This window comes from Trachurus japonicus, chromosome 7, assembly GCF_045865225.1.
Source record: "Trachurus japonicus isolate A0001 chromosome 7, Traja_1.0".
Taxonomy (NCBI): Eukaryota; Metazoa; Chordata; class Actinopteri; order Carangiformes; family Carangidae; genus Trachurus; species Trachurus japonicus.
In genome coordinates this window covers 15,173,950-15,192,935 of record NC_140913.1, presented here as the reverse complement: position 1 = coordinate 15,192,935, position 18,986 = coordinate 15,173,950, and the positions used below count along the sequence as shown (strand labels likewise).

Here is an 18,986-nt window from a genome sequence, read left to right as displayed (position 1 = left end):
TAACGTCCACATGATGTTTTTATATGATGAGTGAAATAATCATCAGCACAATGAACCAATGTCAGTCTCATTTACACAAATTAACACAGCAAGGGTTTCATACATCACAGACCTGAAGAACCAATCCTGTCAACCTGTGAGGACAGGGGGCGGGGCTAAACACACCTGAAATGTTGTCAGCACAGATGTAGCATTACCACAACAGCTAAAAATCCAGACAAAAGATGCTAACTGTGCTAACTACAAAATGCTGGAAGCTGCTAACCTTTTTACCCATTAGAAGCTACAACAGACAACATAAACAGCATGGTCAGTGTTACAGCTGTTTGAATGTCGTGGTATCAGATTGGTTGTAATCAGGTGACGTAATCAATATCAGGAAGGAACAGGAGGTGTCACATGATAAAATGTGCCAAATTAAATTTTTCTACATATAATAAATCTGAGCTGCTCTATCACTGAACTGCTGTAGCAAGAGAGCAGTGGGGATACATGAACAGCTCTGTCTCACAGAAACATGACAGCGAACACACACACACAAGCACACAAGCATACACACAGCTTGTGTGTGTTTTTTCATGTTCGTTCGACATCTTTAAGTTGAGGAACGTCCCAGTTTTCAAGGTTAAAAGAAGCTCAGTGCAGCTTCCTAACATCATAGAAATAGCTGCAGCCTCGGCATAGAAACAAGCAGACGCTGAGTTTCACACAGAAAGACACACACACACACACACACACACACACACACACACACACACACTACAATCTGCAAAAGCGTGTAAACAATGGTGTGAAGCGCTGCGAGCTCAACGTCCATGATGCACATGAGTTAGAACATATTGTTCAGTGGCTGGTTACTGCCGGAGAGTCGACTGTGAGGAGGAACAACTTCATTAATTAGATTTCATGCTGAGTGAGCACATATTTACAACAACACTGACTGCTCTTTAAATACACACACATTCACTATTGTGATGCAGCACGACAGAGAGAGGAGTGAGGAATAAGAACAGAAGAGGAGAATTCAAGATGAGATGATAGGATGTGACGCAGAGGAACAGAGTGAGGAGGGAGAGATGAAAACACAAAGCATCCTGGGAAATAGGAAACATTTTATAATCTTGCTCTGGTAATCAGTTATTATACCCAGAGGTCATGCGCTGGGGTTGATGAGGTCAGATCCTCTGCCCAGATGTGACTCTGATGCAACTGACTCTGAATCAGTCAGATTAAACTGCAGTTAAAAGTTCAGCAGAGCTGGATTAAAAAATACTAAAATGTCAAAAGTTAATTTATTACATCAAAAAATGTTATTGTTTAGTTCCATATTTACAGAACCTGAAACAACCTGCTGACTTACTGACTGTGAAGCTGAAACTGACAGTAACTAAATGCCTATATCTTATCTTATAAATATGTAATCAACAGAAGGAGCTGTTGTTTCCATGTCTTTACTCAATGATGAGTTTGGCTATGTTTAATTCAGCAAACATTACAACTAAATTAATCTTTATTTCCAATCCTTCAAACGCAGACCTCAGATCAGATCATGGTATCTGTGAAAAATCCTCTGTCTCATCTTTATATAATGAAGCCTCGTTGGGGACACTGGTTCACGCATGACTGACGGTGGAGGAGTTCGTTCACAGTGCATGGTGGATCACATTTTCAAAATAAAATAAAATTCTTCCACTAAGTAAAAGCTGCTTCAAAGTAGCAGTCCTTCAAAGAAATGTGGTGGAGTCACTGAGGGACAATATTTGTCTTTAAGTGTAGAGGACGAAAAGTCACAAGTTTCCAAACAGAATAAAACTCAAATAAAGAAAAGATACTTGATGTTGTTAGTATCCAGCTGTGCTGCAGCAGGGGGAGATGTGTCATGTTCCACAGCGGAGATACATGTCCAGACCATAAGGGCAGTGAGAGGCTTCACAAACACTCACCTGTTGCTCGGTCTGATTGACCCCGAGTAGAAACACCAGCTCTGACAGAAACATGGCTGCCGCTGTATTGGAGTGGATGCTCCTGGTGTTGGACTTGAGGCCTCGGAGGCAGGAGAGCACGAGGACGGTGAGGAGAAGCGCCAGCATGGAGACGCACAGGGAGGAGTAGGTGACCAGAGCCAGGGTCTCCAGATCGCCCTCCAGCTGCTGCTCACGGGTGTGGGGGCAACAGGGTGGAGGAGAGAGGAGAGGGGGGGGCGGGTGTTAGCCGATTTATATCACTTCATTCACTCACTCTACATATTTAAATAAACATGTTGACTTATCTGCAGACCAAGTAACCAAGTTCATAATAAATCAATATCAATGCCAACACTTACAAATAACAGTATTTACAGATCAGGAGCCATAACGTAGCAGAATGGATTTTAAAAACAACTCATTGTAAAGAAAACTAGAAGCACCCCCTCCACCAACCACACAAGCTCCTGACCAACAGTATTTAATTATGACCAGACATGTTTTAACAGAACATTATGATGTCACAGTATCCTCACAGACACTCATAGCGTGAAATTGTTTTTCGTAATTAGTGAATGACTTGTGAGTAATGCCTAAAACGTCTGTTTGTGAGATCACAGTGACCTTAAGTCAGGTAAGTCCTTTAGTCTTAATGAATTAACATGTGAGGAAGGAAGTGGAGACATAACTAAGATGTTGTGGCCATAAGAATGAAACGGACAACCTGAAATCAACATGGCCGTTGTCATGGTGACTGTCACTGGAAGGACGATTATGGTAATTAAAAAAAGACAACAAAAAACAACAGAAAACAAATGAATTGAAATGAATGATTAATGTGAAAACAGTGGCTTCATTCAGGTCAGTGAAGGTTTAACTCCATGAATCCACGTTAATGAATCCACCTCGTTATGATAACGAGCCATAAAAACTAGATGAAATGATTGTGTGTGTGTGTGTGTGTGTGTGTGAGTGCCACTGACCTCTCTGTGTGAACTGTCCATCAACACACCAAACGTCCCCAATCTCTGACACTGACAGCGAACATGAGACGTGTTCCTGTAGACGACCATGCAGTCCCTGACCGTCCAACAGCCTCCACTCTCATACCTGCACACACAGATAAACTCATTTAATCTTAATTGTATCAGTGAAGGGTCATGTATTTTCACCAGTCGGGTGTGTGTGTGTGTGTGTGTGTGTGTGTGTGTACTGACGGGCTGCTGTGGTTCCACTGCACACACAGCGGCTTGCTGCGATTGGCTGTCTCCAGCAACTTGAACTCCAGCAGGATGGGCTGGTCCAGGTGTCCGGACACAAACGTCTGGTTGTTGTAGACGGAGATAGAGACGACTGGGGAGTTCATCACCGGGTGTCTGGGCAGCCTGAACGGTGACACAGCACAGATCCTGGATCAGACAACAGCACTGACCGGAGCCCAGTGGAGCTGCTATGGCCTGAACCTCTAAAACCAGACACCCTTATTGTCATGGTGTTATTATCCTTTGCACATTGTGTTTGTCTGGAATTGGTACTTGGATGAAGATCAGACATTTAAAGCATAAAACAAATACAATGTGAAGGTTCAGACGGAAGCAGACAAGCTGTGGCTCTATTTTAAATCTTAGCTGGACTTTGTTTGCTGTCATGTTTAGATACATAAATACTTTATTTATCCCCTCGGGGAAATTCATTTCATCTAGAAACTTGCTTTAATTTATTCTAACTGCTGTTTGTGCAGCTCAGGCTGTGTGAATGAGCTCTAGATGTCAACACATAGTAAAACATTTTATTGCTCTGTGAGTTTGATTCCTACCTCACACCGCGGCGGTCTGTGTGGTACTTGGGGGGGAGGGCGGCCCCCAGACTGCGATAGATGAGCATGATGACGATGGTGATGGGCGGCTCCGGCAGGGAAACAGTGCGTCTGGCTGCTGTGTATTCTCCCGTCTGATTGGCTGAGATGCTGACCGGGGGTGGGGCGCCACTCTGAGGGGGCGGGGCTGCAACAGGGAATCAGAGTGAGAACGTTCTTCCAGCTTTTGTGGTTATCTCTCTATTTGTGTGTGTGTGTGTGTGTGTGTGTGAGTGTGTGTGTTACCCTCTCTCTCCTTCTCCTTCCAGCTGTGCAGCTGCTGCTGTCGCTGCGGCACCAGGGCAGCAGGAGGCAGTATGACGTGGGTGTAGGGGTCCCACGGAGCCTGCCCACGGAAGAGCATGGTGTGGTAACGAGGGAAACGCCGCCGCACGTGGGTGTGATTCTCCACACGGTCCAGGTTCATGACTGAAGACACACACACACACACACACAGATAAATTCACAAAGTTGTTTAGAACACAAACATCACAGGTGTTGGACTGGTTGTTTGAGTAAAGGACACATGATAACACAAGTAGAGAGACAAATACATAAATATTACTCACGCATTTATCTCTACTATCTTTCTAATTTATTAACCACTAAAGTTATGGAGAAGTGAGGGCATAGTCTCTTTGAGTGACAGGTGGATGAGCAAATGATATTAAAGGTGTACAGAAATGGCCGTTTGTCCTGTTTGTCGCGCCGAGTTGTCACGAGCTGCAACACGAGTTTACCCGAGTAAGGAAAACAAATTTGATTGGTCGTTATCGAGCGGGCGGGATATTCAAAGCTTGCGGCGAGACCGAGCTCCGTGTGTGTGTGTGCGTGTCTCAGACTTTTGAATGACGGATTACGGATCCAATATCAGTGGCTGATGAATCGTGTACAGGCTGACGTATAATCCGTGCGCCTGCATTATCCAATGCGAAAAAAAAAAAATACACACTTTCATCCCGGATTTACTCAAAAATAGAATTTTGCACAAAGTTTGGCCTACATCGTCTGAAAGATGAGTTATCACATTAATTTTATGATCCAGAGTGGGCTTAAATTCAGTTTTCTTTTCTGTACACCTTTAAACCTCAGCTCCACCCTTTTTATTTTGGATTAGTTGGGATTTTAGGGGGCGGAGTCAGAAACTGCCAAGATGATGATGGTGGAGCAGAAACCTGTGGGCGGAGTCACAGAGCTGACGTCCATCTTTATTTACAGTGTGTGAGTCAGACTGATGGTGTCACACACACACACACACACACACACACTGAAAACTTTGATGACACCAGAGGTTTTATTACTGAAATAAAACAGAGACGAGATTCTGATGAGGAGCAGCAGCAGCAGAAATGTAAAAATGAGCTCATGTGTTGGAAGTGACTGATCTGTTTGTGTCAGGTCTGTTTCCCTCCCCATGTTATTCAGCCTGTTCCATTTGGCTGAGAGCACTGAGTGTGTGTGTGTGTGAGAGTGTGCTACTGTATGTGTGTGTGTGTGTGTGTGAGAGTGTGCTACTGTATGTGTGTGTGTGTGTGTGTGTGTGTGTAGGAGTGTGAAACCCAGCATTGGCTGTGTGTGTTATTGCTGCTGATTCTGTTCTCCGTCAGTTTGAGGTCATTTAACAAGAACCTGGATGAGTTTCAGACACAGCGGAACAAACAGAGGCAGCAGCTCCTGTCTAACACACACACACACACACACACACACACACACACACACACACACAGGCCTGTTTTTAGATGCAAGTCTGTGACGAGCAGTGTGAGCAGACTGCAGTGGAGGAGGCTGTTACTCTGGTGAATTTTGTGTGTTTGGTATTTGACATGAATTCACAGTGTGTGTGTGTCTAAGAGTTTTAACTGAGTGTGAAATTGATTGTGAGTCTTGATCCTGGCGGCTGCTGCTGTTACACTGTTGCTGAATCATTTGACTGAATTTTCAATACTGAAGAAAAGCTGACGTTGCAAACTAAATGACACAAAACTAAATAGACATTATGAGCCATAATCAAATATGATCCTGGATCATTTGTGTTTATATGCAACATGGCAACCAAAAATGTTTATTTTAACATCGAATTTCTGACTGAGGGGTTAGGGTCAGGGGTTAGTCCAGACAGCTGCAACCATGTTGACGTTTGACAATAGAACATTTCAACAACATATATGAAGAAGTGTCTGTTATTGTTGTTCAGTAAATGGTTTTAAAATTGCACTTGGTTTCCACTGTTGGATGGTTACATACTGTATGTGACAGTATATTTACTCAATCATTGGGTAATGTGAAGTCTCAACTTGAATATTGAAATGACTGAAAATGCCCATCCCTAATGTGTGTGTTTGGCAGCTGTATCTCAACGAGATGTGTGTTGGCCTGTGCTGCACCGCTTTAGGGTTTTTGTGTGTGTGTGTGCGTGTTGGAAGCATCAGCTGCTCGGTGTGTGTGTGTGTGTGTGTGTGTGTGTGGGAGTGTGAAATTCATGTCTGTATGTGGCTGCCAGCTCTCAGGCTTAACCATCATTATTTGCATTAGCACTGTTCATCTGCTGCTTTACATTGACTCGTTCTGTCTGATTTCACTGCTTCATGAGAGGCGATCATTTCATTTCTGTATGATTCTCTTTATTAACGTTGGAGCTAACGCGGCCAACAGGGACCAAACTTTCCATCAGGAGAAATGAGCTGCAAATTCAGACATGATGCAACAGTAGAAAACCCATGAATCAAAGCTCTGAAGATCCTCTAGGCCTCCAGGGGGAACTCCACCCACAGACTACGTGTAAGCTAAAACTCACTACGTTACCTGTTGTGTTAAAAATCCAATATATTATTAGTGTTACATTACTGTATTGTAATGTAATTATATTGTTGTTGCTCTGTTCTAAAAAATTAGGATGTAAAACTATCATCTTATGTTTTTCACAAACCTGATAACTGAATTGTTTTAAGGCATTAAACAGTAATATGTAGCACTTTATTTCAGAACTGTAGGTTTTATTAATTTTTACCATTTTTGTATGGTTTTATTGTTTTATTATTTCTATACGCAAACACTGTGAAGTAGCACTTTAGTTTATTTATGAACCGTTGGTTTTATTTTACTGGTTTAGTTTTTCTTTGTATTGAACCACCGCGCATGTAGCACTTTAACTTAAGAGCTGCTGGTTTGATCAGTTTTACGGATTTATTGATTTATTTGTATAGAATGGAACTGTTTTAAATGTGCGCTTTAATGTGGGAAAGTACTTTGTATGAATGTCTCGTATGTATTGTTTTGTGTATGTGCAGTGGCTCAGAGCCCAAAACAAATTTCCCTTTGGGACAATAAAGTACAATCCAATCCAATGATCAGCTGCGACGCCACACGCAGTGGTCAGCTGTGGTGTGAGCGTGTGTGTGTTTGTGAACTGACCGATGTTGGGGGCGACCAGCGCCACAGGGTTGAGGTAGGTGAGCTTCATGTTCTGGGCCAGAGTCTGAGTGTACTGGTCCAGCAGCTCCGTCAGCTCGGCCGGACCGCCACCAGGGACGTGGTTCTGACTGTGGGCCAGAGCCCGCCACAGGGCAGAGGAGCTGGGACCCAACAAAACACTGGAGCCTCGCAGGACGTTCTGGACCAGGAGACACAGGAGGAGTTATTACAGAGAGGTTCAGGAGAAGGAGGAGGAGGAGAGAAGAAGAGGAGGTGGAGAAGAAAGGAAGAGAAGCAGATTAAATGAAGAAGAAGAAGAGGAGGAGACAGCAAGAAGGGGGGGTAGTGAGGAAAAGAAGAGTTTCTTCACATTTTAACCTCATTTCAGAATCGAATAAAAATAAAATGACCTTTAACCATATTATCTGACTCTTTGAAAAGCAGCTCCGCTTCAGTTTAATGGAACTGAAAACACCTATATATAAAAACCCATCTCTGTATGAGTTCAATGAAACAGTTGAATCTCAAAGAGGTGTCTGTGTTCCCTGTAAACACTGAGATTCTGGTCTGTTTCCTGTCTTTGAATATTTCAGACCTCTGACATGCTGCACAGATCTGTGCAGCATGTCAACAAAAGCAAAGAGCATCAATGCATTAAAGAAGAGGAGGAGGAGGAGGAGGAGGAGAAGCTGAGCCAGACAAGTCACTGAGCAGTGAGACAGACTGAGGTCCAGAATCTAAAGTCCTCATTGTTTCCTCTGAGCAGAAAAGAAAATGTAATAAATAACAAACTTCACCTCAGTCACATGACGACTGACACAGACGCTCAGCTCAGAGAGCGAGAGAGTGAGTGAGTGGGGGGTGGGAGTGCTCAATATAATTCTTGCAGTCAGACTCTGCACCAGAGCCAATAAAACTCTGCAGAGTCTCATGAGCTCTGGAGAGAAAAATACACAAGAAAACCACACACACACACATACACACACACGCACACACACACACACACACACACACACACACACACACACACACACACACACACACACACACACACACACACACACACACACACTGACATAGACATATATATGGTGCAGTGGAGGAATTGTAGAGGGAATGAGAAAAAGGGATTGTGGATAATTCAGAGACAGCAAGAGAAAATGGATGAAAGAGATCAGACACCTCTCAGGTGAATCTGATTCTCGCGACCTGCTACAACAGGAGCCTCAAACTGAACGAGAAATAAGCTAAGCGTTGGTTTTTCAATTCTCTGAAATATTAATTACGTAATGAATCTCTGAAAACAGACTCATGATCTGACAGATTTTCGTTTCTGCCTTGTTTTTAAGTTCTGTATCAAACTATGCATAAATTGTACACATTTACTTTTTTAATGGTGAATGTGTAGAGGGGGAAGAGGAGGAGGAGGAGGAGGAGGAGGAGGTCATGGGTTGGAGGTTGGTGAGTTGATGTTTTTGTTTTCATTTCATAATGTGAATCATCAGATAAAACCTGCTGCTGTAGCTTCCTGCTTCTGATTCACGGACTGATGGAGGCAGGTGAAGCTCTTCACTCACTGTAGGATGCTGCTGCTGTGTTGCTATGGCAGCATAAAGCAGTGTACTATCCTCCAGCTGATGTTGGTTCAGATTGGTTATGTGTTGTGTGTATTGGGTTACTAGTTTTTATTTATTGGGTTAGAGGAAGCAGTGATTCAGACCTTCATCCTCCTCTTCCTCCTCCGTCTCCAAGCTGCAGCAGGCGACTCTTGTCTGACATTGAGCCTCAGCGACTAGTTTGGATTCCCCACTGACATGTAGCATAAGACATATACAGTACAGTACATGCCCCTATATCAGTGTGATGCTGTCACCTTTATGTCACCCATAAGAGAGAATTTAACCCTGACCCACAATTAGATTAATAACATGTTGCCACCATTTGTTAATGACATATGTTTCACTTTTACAGTATAGTCTTATACACTCTCTATACTTCTGTCTTGTTGATTTCAAATACATGTGTCTTTATCTTCAATATATAATATGAACATACAGTATATTGAAAGATTAAATTATTCCAGTTCGAACAAATTCCACATGTAATTTCTACACCTATTAATATAATGTCTTTACTTCATATGTACATAGATTTCATCGCTATATTTGTTCATGTGCTATATTTGTGTTATGTTTTTATTTTACAGTCGACCCATATCCTTCTCTGTCTGTAATGAAATGCCATTACTAGCTGATTTAAAAAAATATGAAACAAATAATAACATTTTCTGTCCACTGATCAATTTTATATCATAATGTGTGTTCATGTGTTGTCAGAGGTGACATCATCACAGCCACTCAGTTTCTATGGCAACTCAGCTGTATAATAATGACATTAGCAGAGCAGGGTGTGGCAACGACACACACACACACACACACACGCATATTTGTGATGTAGCACGACGGGGAGAGGAAGGAGGGGTGAAAACAGAAGAAGAGAATTTGAGTGGCGAGATAATAAGATGATAAGACGTGATGCAGAGGAACAGACTGCAGCAACATGAAACAATGTGTGTTTGATCAACAGTTAATAGGAGTCACTGTTATTCCTTTGTGGAGGAAAGTATGAATTGACTTTATCAGGGCGAAAGATGAGTGGATAAAATAAAATAAAAATAAATAAAATAAAATAAATTAAAAATGAAACAAAACCCCTTCAGTCACAGTCCAGCCTCCCTCTGCACTGCTCAGACACTTGTTGTGTTTGGTTCAGTCTGTTGTTTCACTTGTCTTCACTTGTTTTGTGATCCCTTAATGAAGGTGGAAAAAGGGATGAGAGGCATCAATTTATTCACCCCGTTTCCATAGTAACAAGTGATTTGTCAATTAGTGGTGAAGTGACAGAGCAGTGTAAAAAGGTAGGCGGGGCCCGCGGTGTGTCCGTGTGTAAGTGTAAGTGTGATGATGCAGAGATAAATATTTCTGTATCAGGTGAGATGACGACGCTTTGTCAGTTAATGCACGTGCAGATGACACGCTGCAATATGTCCCTCCGTCGCCATGACAACATCACCTCCCATCTCAGAGAAAAGACATCTTCTTCTACTATATCTAGTCACTGGGTCTGTTCCCATAATGTTACGGTGCACAAGTCCCATCACATCGTACATCAACTATGTGGTCTAAACACAGCAGATATTTTACATATGAGCAGATAATAAAAAGACAGAACAGTAAAAATCAATAGAGATTATTGAATCATTGTCTGCTAATGCCTCCTAATTAATTTTCCTTAATTATGATTTTACAAATATGCTGTTATAGAGATGTTGGTGCTGGATTAACAGAGTAACACCAACTATTCTAGCATATTACCGGTAGTTGTGTTTTCCTTGTGAATGTGAAATGTATGCTTTTCTGTCTCTGTCTCACTGTTGCAATTACAACGTCATAAAACCCCCAAAACATTTAAAAAATCAATTCAACTATAATGTAATCATCAAAGTGACTGAGGGAAATAAAGCAGGTTCCTGTTTTACTCTGTGCTTTTCAAAATAAACTATAGTCACTTCCTGTTGTTTCCTCGATCGACCAATGAGTAACACAGTGATTAGCTTCAGTGTTGACTCATGGTCAGAAGTGTTTCTACAGAACATTGTGATAGGGTTAGAAGGATAAAATGTCACTTCATATTATCGTCAAACATATTTGAGTTGTGTCATAATTACTGGATGAATTTGTGAGGTGGTCAAAATGTGTCTCGTGAGGTCACAGTGACCTTTGACCATCAAAATATCAGTTCATCTTTGAGTCGTAATGAATGTTTGCACCAAATCTAAAGGCGTCACTGAAACGTCTCTGACTGTCGCTACAATGGAGACATAGAAACTAATTGAGTCTTTGTTTCCTGTTTGATGAGAATGATGTCGTTCACTCTCGATTAAACCACCAAAGTGAATCATTGCAGCTGTTTCCTGTGTTAATGTGAGAGATGTTTCTTCTTCGATACTAAATACAAACATCAGAGTGAATCATCTGTCTGTTTTCTTCTGATGAAAATGAGTCCAAATAGAAAAATAAAACTCGTTCATCTTGTCTTGTTACCTCGTTGAAGTGTGCGTCCTGAGTGGCTGTTAGTCCAAAGCCACTCTGCTGGGTCTCAAAGGTCAGGAGGCGGGACAGCAGCCGTTCGGCAATCTGCAGGTCGTTGCCATAGAGACGAGTGGTAGCCTCAGTGACATCGCGAAGCTGGTGGGCGAGTTTCTTCTCCATGATGGTGTTGAGCTCCGTCTCGTTCCGCTCCAGGGAATCGAGCTAAAAACACACAGCAACAAAACAGCAGACAGTCGGTCTCTGTGTTAACACCAATGACCAACAGGTGAACAGAGATGCTGCACGCCGCGGCCCGGCCTCAGTGACACTACTCCTCCTGTCCTCCGGCTCCTCTACTGTGGCTCTGATCGCACGGAAGCTGAGGCTGAGGGAAATGAATCCATTCCCCCAGAGACAAGAACGACCTTTACATACAAAGTCTGAACTTTTCAATCTGTCATCTAATAAAAATCACTGCATCGCTCACCGTGGTTTATTTTTCTATAACTGTGAACTATTCCCACACAGACAAAACTAAAAGTCAAAGAGCCTCTGAGCAGGTACGATGTGTTTGAGGCCCTCTGATAAAATAAGACAAGACAGGCTCATCAGGCACTAAGATGATCGGGGGAAGGTAACACCTACTGACAAGAGAACTTTAAAGAGTTCTTGGTTTGATTTTCGCAGTAAAAGGCTCATCTCCCTGACCTGCAGAACTGAAAGATTTAAGAGATCATTTGTTCCTGCTGCAATCGTTTTATATAACACTTGTTAAAATGTTTTTTGTGTTCATCTTTTTTGTGTCATTGTTGTGTGAGCTACTGGACTAACTTGAATTTCCCTGCTAGGGATGAATAAAGTATTCTCTATCTATCTATCTATCTATCTATCTATCTATCTATCTATCTATCTATCTATCTATCTATCTATCTATCTATCTATCTATCTATCTATCTATCTATCTATCTATCTATCTATCTATCTATCTATCTATCTATAACGACCCTGAAAACACACAGTAAGAAGTGTGTCGACTGTAGAGACACACACTGAACAGCAGTGATCAGGTGAAAACACAGAATCATGTCCCCTCGTTCATGCCGAGTCTTCAGGACACAAACACCAGAGCACAAACAGGAAGTGCTTGAACTCTTCTCCTGTTTCTGTGAGTGAGTTTCAGGTCGGTATTAGATTCAGGGACACGTTGTTGTCGTGTGTGTGTGTGTGTGTGTGTGTGTGTGTGTGTGTGTGAGTGTGTTACTCCACGTACAGCAGCATTGAGCTCCACAAATGGAGGAGAGGTGCAGTTGTACAGGTCAGGCTCCAGCCACCCCCGCTCCACATCACAGTGTCTGATGGCTGCACCTGCAGGGGGGAGGGCAGTAAGGTCAGAGGGAGCATCAGTGTGTGTGTTTGTGTGTGTGTGTGTGTGTGTGTGTGTGTGTATCACAATCATGTTAGTGCGGACTAGTGTGTACAGACCAACTGAGCCTTTTGGGCAGGGCACTGCAGCAGGAAGGTTGAACTTGGTCCGAGGCCACCAGATCCCCTGAGTGATGGTCTTCGGACACCCGTCATAGATGACTGAGAGAGAGAGAGAGAGAGAGAGAGAGAGAGAGAAGAGGAAGACCAACACTGATAAACATCCAGCTGATAAACGTCTCCATTAAAACAACAAACAGCTTCTGACAGATTGGATATGTTTTTCTCTCAGCTCAGAAAATTAAACAGCAGCAACAAATTAAAGAAAGTCAATTATAACAGGAAGTGAGAGAGCAGCAGAGGAGATGGGATCGTGTGTTCAACTGAAGAGAGATAAATACATATAATATAAACAAACATAATTATAGTTTATTACAATTACTTCAGGTTTGATTAACAAACATAAATTGACAGACAAGAGTACCAAGATTAGACTTCATTATTTTTCATTCATTTAAATGACATAAATATGTATGTTTTGCTTCCACACATTATTATGATTTATTTTATGATTATTTTATGAGATATATATATATATATATATATATTTCCCTTTTATATTCTCTGAGCAGCTGTTACTCAATGAAGTTTCCAATTGTTGCGTATGTTTATATTTACATATCTGTAACCTTTTTTTTTTTTTTTTTTTTTTTTTTTAGAAATCAAATCGTCTTTTTTTTCTTAAGTATATTTTTTGGCTTTTTCGCCTTTTATTTGATAGCACAGTAGAGATAGACAGGAAAGGGGGAGGCAGAGAGAGGGGGAATGACATGCAGGAAAGGTCTGCCCGACGCGGGACTTGAACCGGGGACGCCTGCATTGAGGACTGTAGCCTCTACATGGGACGGCTGCTTTAACCACTGCGCCACGCACCACCACTCATATATCTGTAACCTTGTTCTACCTCGAATGTAACAGTGATGAATATGACAGTTGTGCTGTTGGAGATGGTGACGTGCTGAAGTTGAATAAAACCACTGACAGTGGTATGATCTATTTCCTGGAGGGAGTGAGAACTCATGTCCTTCGTGGTGGATCATTTCCTCGGAAAAACAGTTTAAAAATTTTTAACATCCTGTTAAACTTCCACAGTTTTTCTGTTGTTTGTCTCTGAGCTGCAGAGCATTTGAATAAAAAGACACAATTATTCTTTTTTCATCTTAACTTTAACTTCAGGAAGTAATTTCTAAAGAAATTGAACATTTTGTCAATATTTTTGATAATTTGGGGGATTATATATACAGTATATATATATATATATATTTTTTTTTTATCATATTATTTATTATATTCATATGTTTGGAAGGAAGCACTGTAACAAAATCATTGATAAAATATTTCAGATACTGATGTGATGAGTTGATGAGCACAGTGACAAGTGAGTGAGGTCTCTGTCATTCTCACCTTCACAGCCGGAGTTTGTGACCTCTGCAAACGGGTTGTCACATGCATTGCACTGTCGACCAATAACACCGGGTCTACACTGACACTGGCCAGATTCTGGATCACATGACCGCGAGAAGGAGCCGACGGGGTAACAGTCACACGGCTGGCAGGTGTCGGAGCCCCGCGGCCGGTAGTGAAACTCCTACTCAAGCACACACACACACACACACAAACACAAAGAGGGATGCTGCTCAAACTCGGTCACATGAATGTAAAATGTCACAGAGCCAAAAATAGTGTCAGAGATTACATCATCACAGAGACACAGAAAGGGAAAGGCTAGAGTGTGTGTGTGCGTGTGTGTGTGTACATGAATGTGTATGTGTGTCAGGTTTAGATGAGCTCAGTATCACAGATTAAAGATTAAGGTCAAAGATCAGATGAAATAAAACAGGTTAATGACATGATCATTAGTACAGACTCTGTGTCTAGTTGAACCAGCAGGCCTCAAACGTCTCACATTATCAGCCTGTCGTGCTGCATTCACTGTCACTGTGATGATCCCACATCTTGATCAGCCTTCGTCACATCTCTTCATCACAGTCATGTGTGAGTGTAACTGTGTTTAATGTCTGTGTTGTGTTGTCTGTGTTGTGTTGGTGTGTGTGTGTGTGTTACCTTGCAGTGACAGTGTCCACTGGTCTTGTTACAGTCCGGGTCAAAACCTTTGTTAGCGTCACAATGACATGGTCCACATGTTGGAGACCCCCACCACCCCCTGGGGCACTGGTGGTCAATCCTACACACACATACAGACAGGCAGAATGGGATAACGTCAGAAACTTTAATCTGTTTTTAACATTAATGATGATGATTCGTTAAGTTTTTGAGTTGATATCTGAAACTTCAGAAAAATTAGTAGAAGAAAAACTGATGCTTCAAATACACTGATCCAGAGGAATATCAATAATCTCATCTCCCTGTTGATCTGTGATGATGATGATGATGATGAAGATGATGAAGATGAAACAACAAAGGACTAAAAGAGTTTAATGAGTCAAAGTTCATTTAAGAAGACAGACGTTCAATTACTGAGCAGAGAAGAAGAGAGGGTTTCATCATGTATGCGAAACACACACACACAGACACACACACACACATAACATACATAGCTTAGCTATAGGCAGAAAGACACACACGCACGCACACACACACACACACAAGATCGCAGATCAAAGATCTGACACTGACACATACGCACGCACACACACACAGACTGAACAGATGATGAGATGAGAGTAAAGCTGTGAGGATTTGAGGCAGGAAGAAGTGAGACGGGTCAGATCAGGGTCACGTTAGCGAACAGATAACCTCAAAATGTGTGTGTGTCTGTGTGTGTGTGTGTGTGTGCGTGTGCTATTAACTCTACACTCATCCCACAGTGGATTACATGCAACAGTGGAGATGTGGGACAACAAGGCAGAACTACAGCTACACACACACACAGCTTAGCTATAGGAAGCATTTAAGAGCTTTACACTGTATTGACATCTCACAATCTTCAGTTGAAACTTTGAGTCAATTGTGGCTCATGATCCGTATGTTTGTGTGTGTGTGTGTGTGTGTACCTGTGCTGGCAGTACTGGCCGTAGTGGTTGTCTCCACAGTCACAGGTGTATCCATGGGAGGAGCTCGGCTTCCTGTGGCACTGAGCTTCGTTCTCACACGGGTTCAGGTGGCAGGCGTCGGTGCAGCCCCGCCCATAGTAACCTGAGAGACACAGAGGGGAGAGTTTACACCTCGGTGAGCAGGTTCACACAGCTGCTGCATCAGTCACACACACACTGAGTGAATATGCAACTTGTCAAAAATATACCAACCACCTGGATGTAAAACAATGTAAAAGGGCTGCACAATATGCAAAAACATCTTATCATGTTTATATGTTTGGAGGTTGCAGTTTCAGCGTAAATGGACATTTTTGCTTCATTTATTTGTTGGGTCTTGTACCAAACAAACATGTCTTTTTATATCTTGAACGTATGATCTGTTGCCCAAGGCGTCTCTGCGGCCACACAACACTAATGGTCCTGACAATGCACAACAATGTTATGACACATTTCACCTTTTTTTTTTTTTAAAAAAAACTGCAGCTCTAGTGATTTCGCCATATTGTGATTTGATTAGATAGCAACTCAGTGTGCAGCTTTATAACGTGACATAACGTAATTTAAGGTAAAATAATATGACATAACCCAATATAACATAATGTAATGTATTGCATTGTATTGTAACACAACGTAACCTGACAGACTGCTGTGGAGAGATGCAAATACACATTTAATACAGTTGTCCTTCAACCTGCTCAATCCCCCGGTGCTTTAAAAAAAAAAAAAACGGTATATTATTCCTCTGATGTCGTCGGAGATGAGAGTTAACTTGACCTGCAGGTTCAGGTCAGTGAGAGATCACCTGTCCAATATTCAGTGTTTCACACATATGATTCATTTTGACAGGATAAAAAAGACCAAGAACATGTGAACACAACAACTACAGGAATCTGAATAAACAGAACTGAGCTCTGTTTCCCATCCAACATAATATCCAGTCAGTTCACCTGCACATCTCAGATATCAACCAGCCATTAGCACCACTTACTCTACACCCTACTTCTCCCAGCAGCACTTTACTGTTCAGGAAATCATTCCTGTATTTTAATTAAATTATCACACAGAGCATCAAGGAAACACTGTGGAGAAGCTTTACTGCTACAGACTAACATCAACAACAAGGCATCTCATCAAACTAAAGAAGAAACATTTGATTTTAACCATTATTAGAGCATCTGTTTTGCCAAACAGCTGAGGTCTTTGTATCTTCTGGATAATTCTCCTCTGTAAATTACTGCAGCACTGAATGTGTATAATAAAAATAAACTTTATTGATCCCCAGATCGAGTTACAGCAGCTCTCTCAGTGAAGAACAGAGAATATGAAACGGTTTACAAAGACAGAGATAAAACTTAAACTTAAATAAAATATACCTAAAATATAAAAAGGTCTGTCTTTATAATGTAATATATATATAAAAAAACACAACAGTGTACCCCACACACATGCACACACACACACATATGCACAGCTAATAAAAGCCTCTTTAATCTAACAAGCTCTTCACTCTCTCCTTAGGTGTTTAGTACAAACACAGAACAACTCTCACCAAACCTGACGCTCGCTTAACAACAACATAACGTCTGGATTCACTCATTAAGCAGCATGTGCTAATTAACATATTACCGGACCAGGCTGAGCTCACTGTAATCATGAAGTGCTAATAAATCACATCGACAACGACTCTGAAGGAACTAGGAGCTCTGAATGTGATAAATCTGAGTCTCCTCCTCCATCACTGTGTGTTCAATAATAAAGTGTTTCTGCAGGACACGATGATGTCACAATGAAGTTGATTTTTGACCAATTAAATGGTGTCATAATTAGGCACCGCACATTTTTCTGAACAGTATCACACAGAGGTTGCTCACTGAGCTTAACAGAAATAACGGAAGCATAGAAACAGGCTTCAAAGCACATTAAGAAAACCAACAATGAAAATGATATCAAAACACACATTATGAAATAGATAATACCTCATCAAAGTCACTAAAGATTAGATTAATGAATTAGTGAACAAAGGAAACGTTTTAATTCTCCTGCCTGAGTCTGAGCCTCGGTGACAAGAAGAGAAAATGTGTGTTTCTGTTCAACATGTGCTTTAAATACAAATTTGGGTTTTCACTCTCCGTTTGAATTCAACTGTAGCTGCACATTGCATCCATTATAATGGAAACCTGGATGTAGTCAAGTGTAAATCCAGGTCAGAGCAGCAGCAGTTTGTCTTTTTGTCAGTTTTGTGCATCGTGTAGCTCTAGTTTTCTGCATAGACATAAGGCGATCATGCGGTGATGTGATATCAGTACTAGTGATCATGTGACAAGAAAAATCTGTATTTAAAAAGTAAAAACATCACATACACGTATCTCATAATGTCGCTCTGACTTCAAATCCATCATCATCTCCTCAGCCTCCTTCACAGAGCGGCTCCTGCTTTCACCCACAGCACTGAATAGAAGAACGTCTCTCTACACTTGAGGTGACGGTAGTTTGTGTGGACTGTGTGTGTGTGAATTCCTCCCTCGGCAGCTGGCAGACGTGTTCGTCTATAGAAAACACTGAACCCACTCTGCTGCTGTCAGACTTGTGGCCTTGACTCCCCTCAGCATCTCTTTGTCCAATGACAAATACACACATGATGTTGAACGACAGAAACGCCAATGTCGACCCGTCCTTCTGACTCTCTCTCTCTCTCACACACACACACACACACTTACATTACAACAGTTTAAATAAAATAATTTTTCTCTCTTTGTGTCATTTCAAGGAATCACACAAATAAAAGACACAAGATGCTCCACACACAGACACACACACACACACGCACTAAATCATTTTCTATCAGCCCTATACATCTTTAAACTTTCACCATGGCAACAGAGGCAGGAGGCGGCGGTGGCCTTGGCTTCTTTCACGCTCTTATAATGACATCGGCCTTGTCACAACAATACGGCCGAGAGGGAGAGAAGCTGTGAGAACAAAGAGCTGTAAACTGTGTGTGTGTGTGTGTGTGTGTGTGTGTGTGTGTGTGACAGACAGGGTCCAGGGAAAGTTGTGCCTTTTCACGCATAAGACTGACTCACGGCCACTCGCCTCACACTTGACTGCAGAATAACTTCAGACTGCA

At 41.8% G+C, this 18,986-nt stretch overlaps 1 protein-coding gene across 4 annotated transcripts in view; it reads right to left on the bottom strand.

Annotated features, from left to right (window-relative positions):
• The window catches only part of celsr3 (cadherin, EGF LAG seven-pass G-type receptor 3), a 90,908-nt gene that overhangs the window by 11,772 nt on the left and 60,150 nt on the right, over positions 1-18,986 (bottom strand). For all 4 annotated transcript variants that reach the window (XM_085781410.1, XM_085781412.1, XM_085781413.1 and 1 more), the window contains 12 exons: positions 15,818-15,959; positions 14,868-14,988; positions 14,208-14,391; positions 12,804-12,905; positions 12,592-12,686; positions 11,334-11,543; positions 7,231-7,429; positions 4,066-4,248; positions 3,781-3,967; positions 3,182-3,349; positions 2,948-3,074; positions 1,944-2,150 (listed from right to left, as the gene is read on the bottom strand). In XM_085781410.1, the coding sequence (XP_085637536.1) occupies positions 1,944-2,150; positions 2,948-3,074; positions 3,182-3,349; positions 3,781-3,967; positions 4,066-4,248; positions 7,231-7,429; positions 11,334-11,543; positions 12,592-12,686; positions 12,804-12,905; positions 14,208-14,391; positions 14,868-14,988; positions 15,818-15,959 (1,925 nt within the window). The remainder of the gene's footprint in view (positions 1-1,943; positions 2,151-2,947; positions 3,075-3,181; positions 3,350-3,780; positions 3,968-4,065; positions 4,249-7,230; positions 7,430-11,333; positions 11,544-12,591; positions 12,687-12,803; positions 12,906-14,207; positions 14,392-14,867; positions 14,989-15,817; positions 15,960-18,986) is intronic.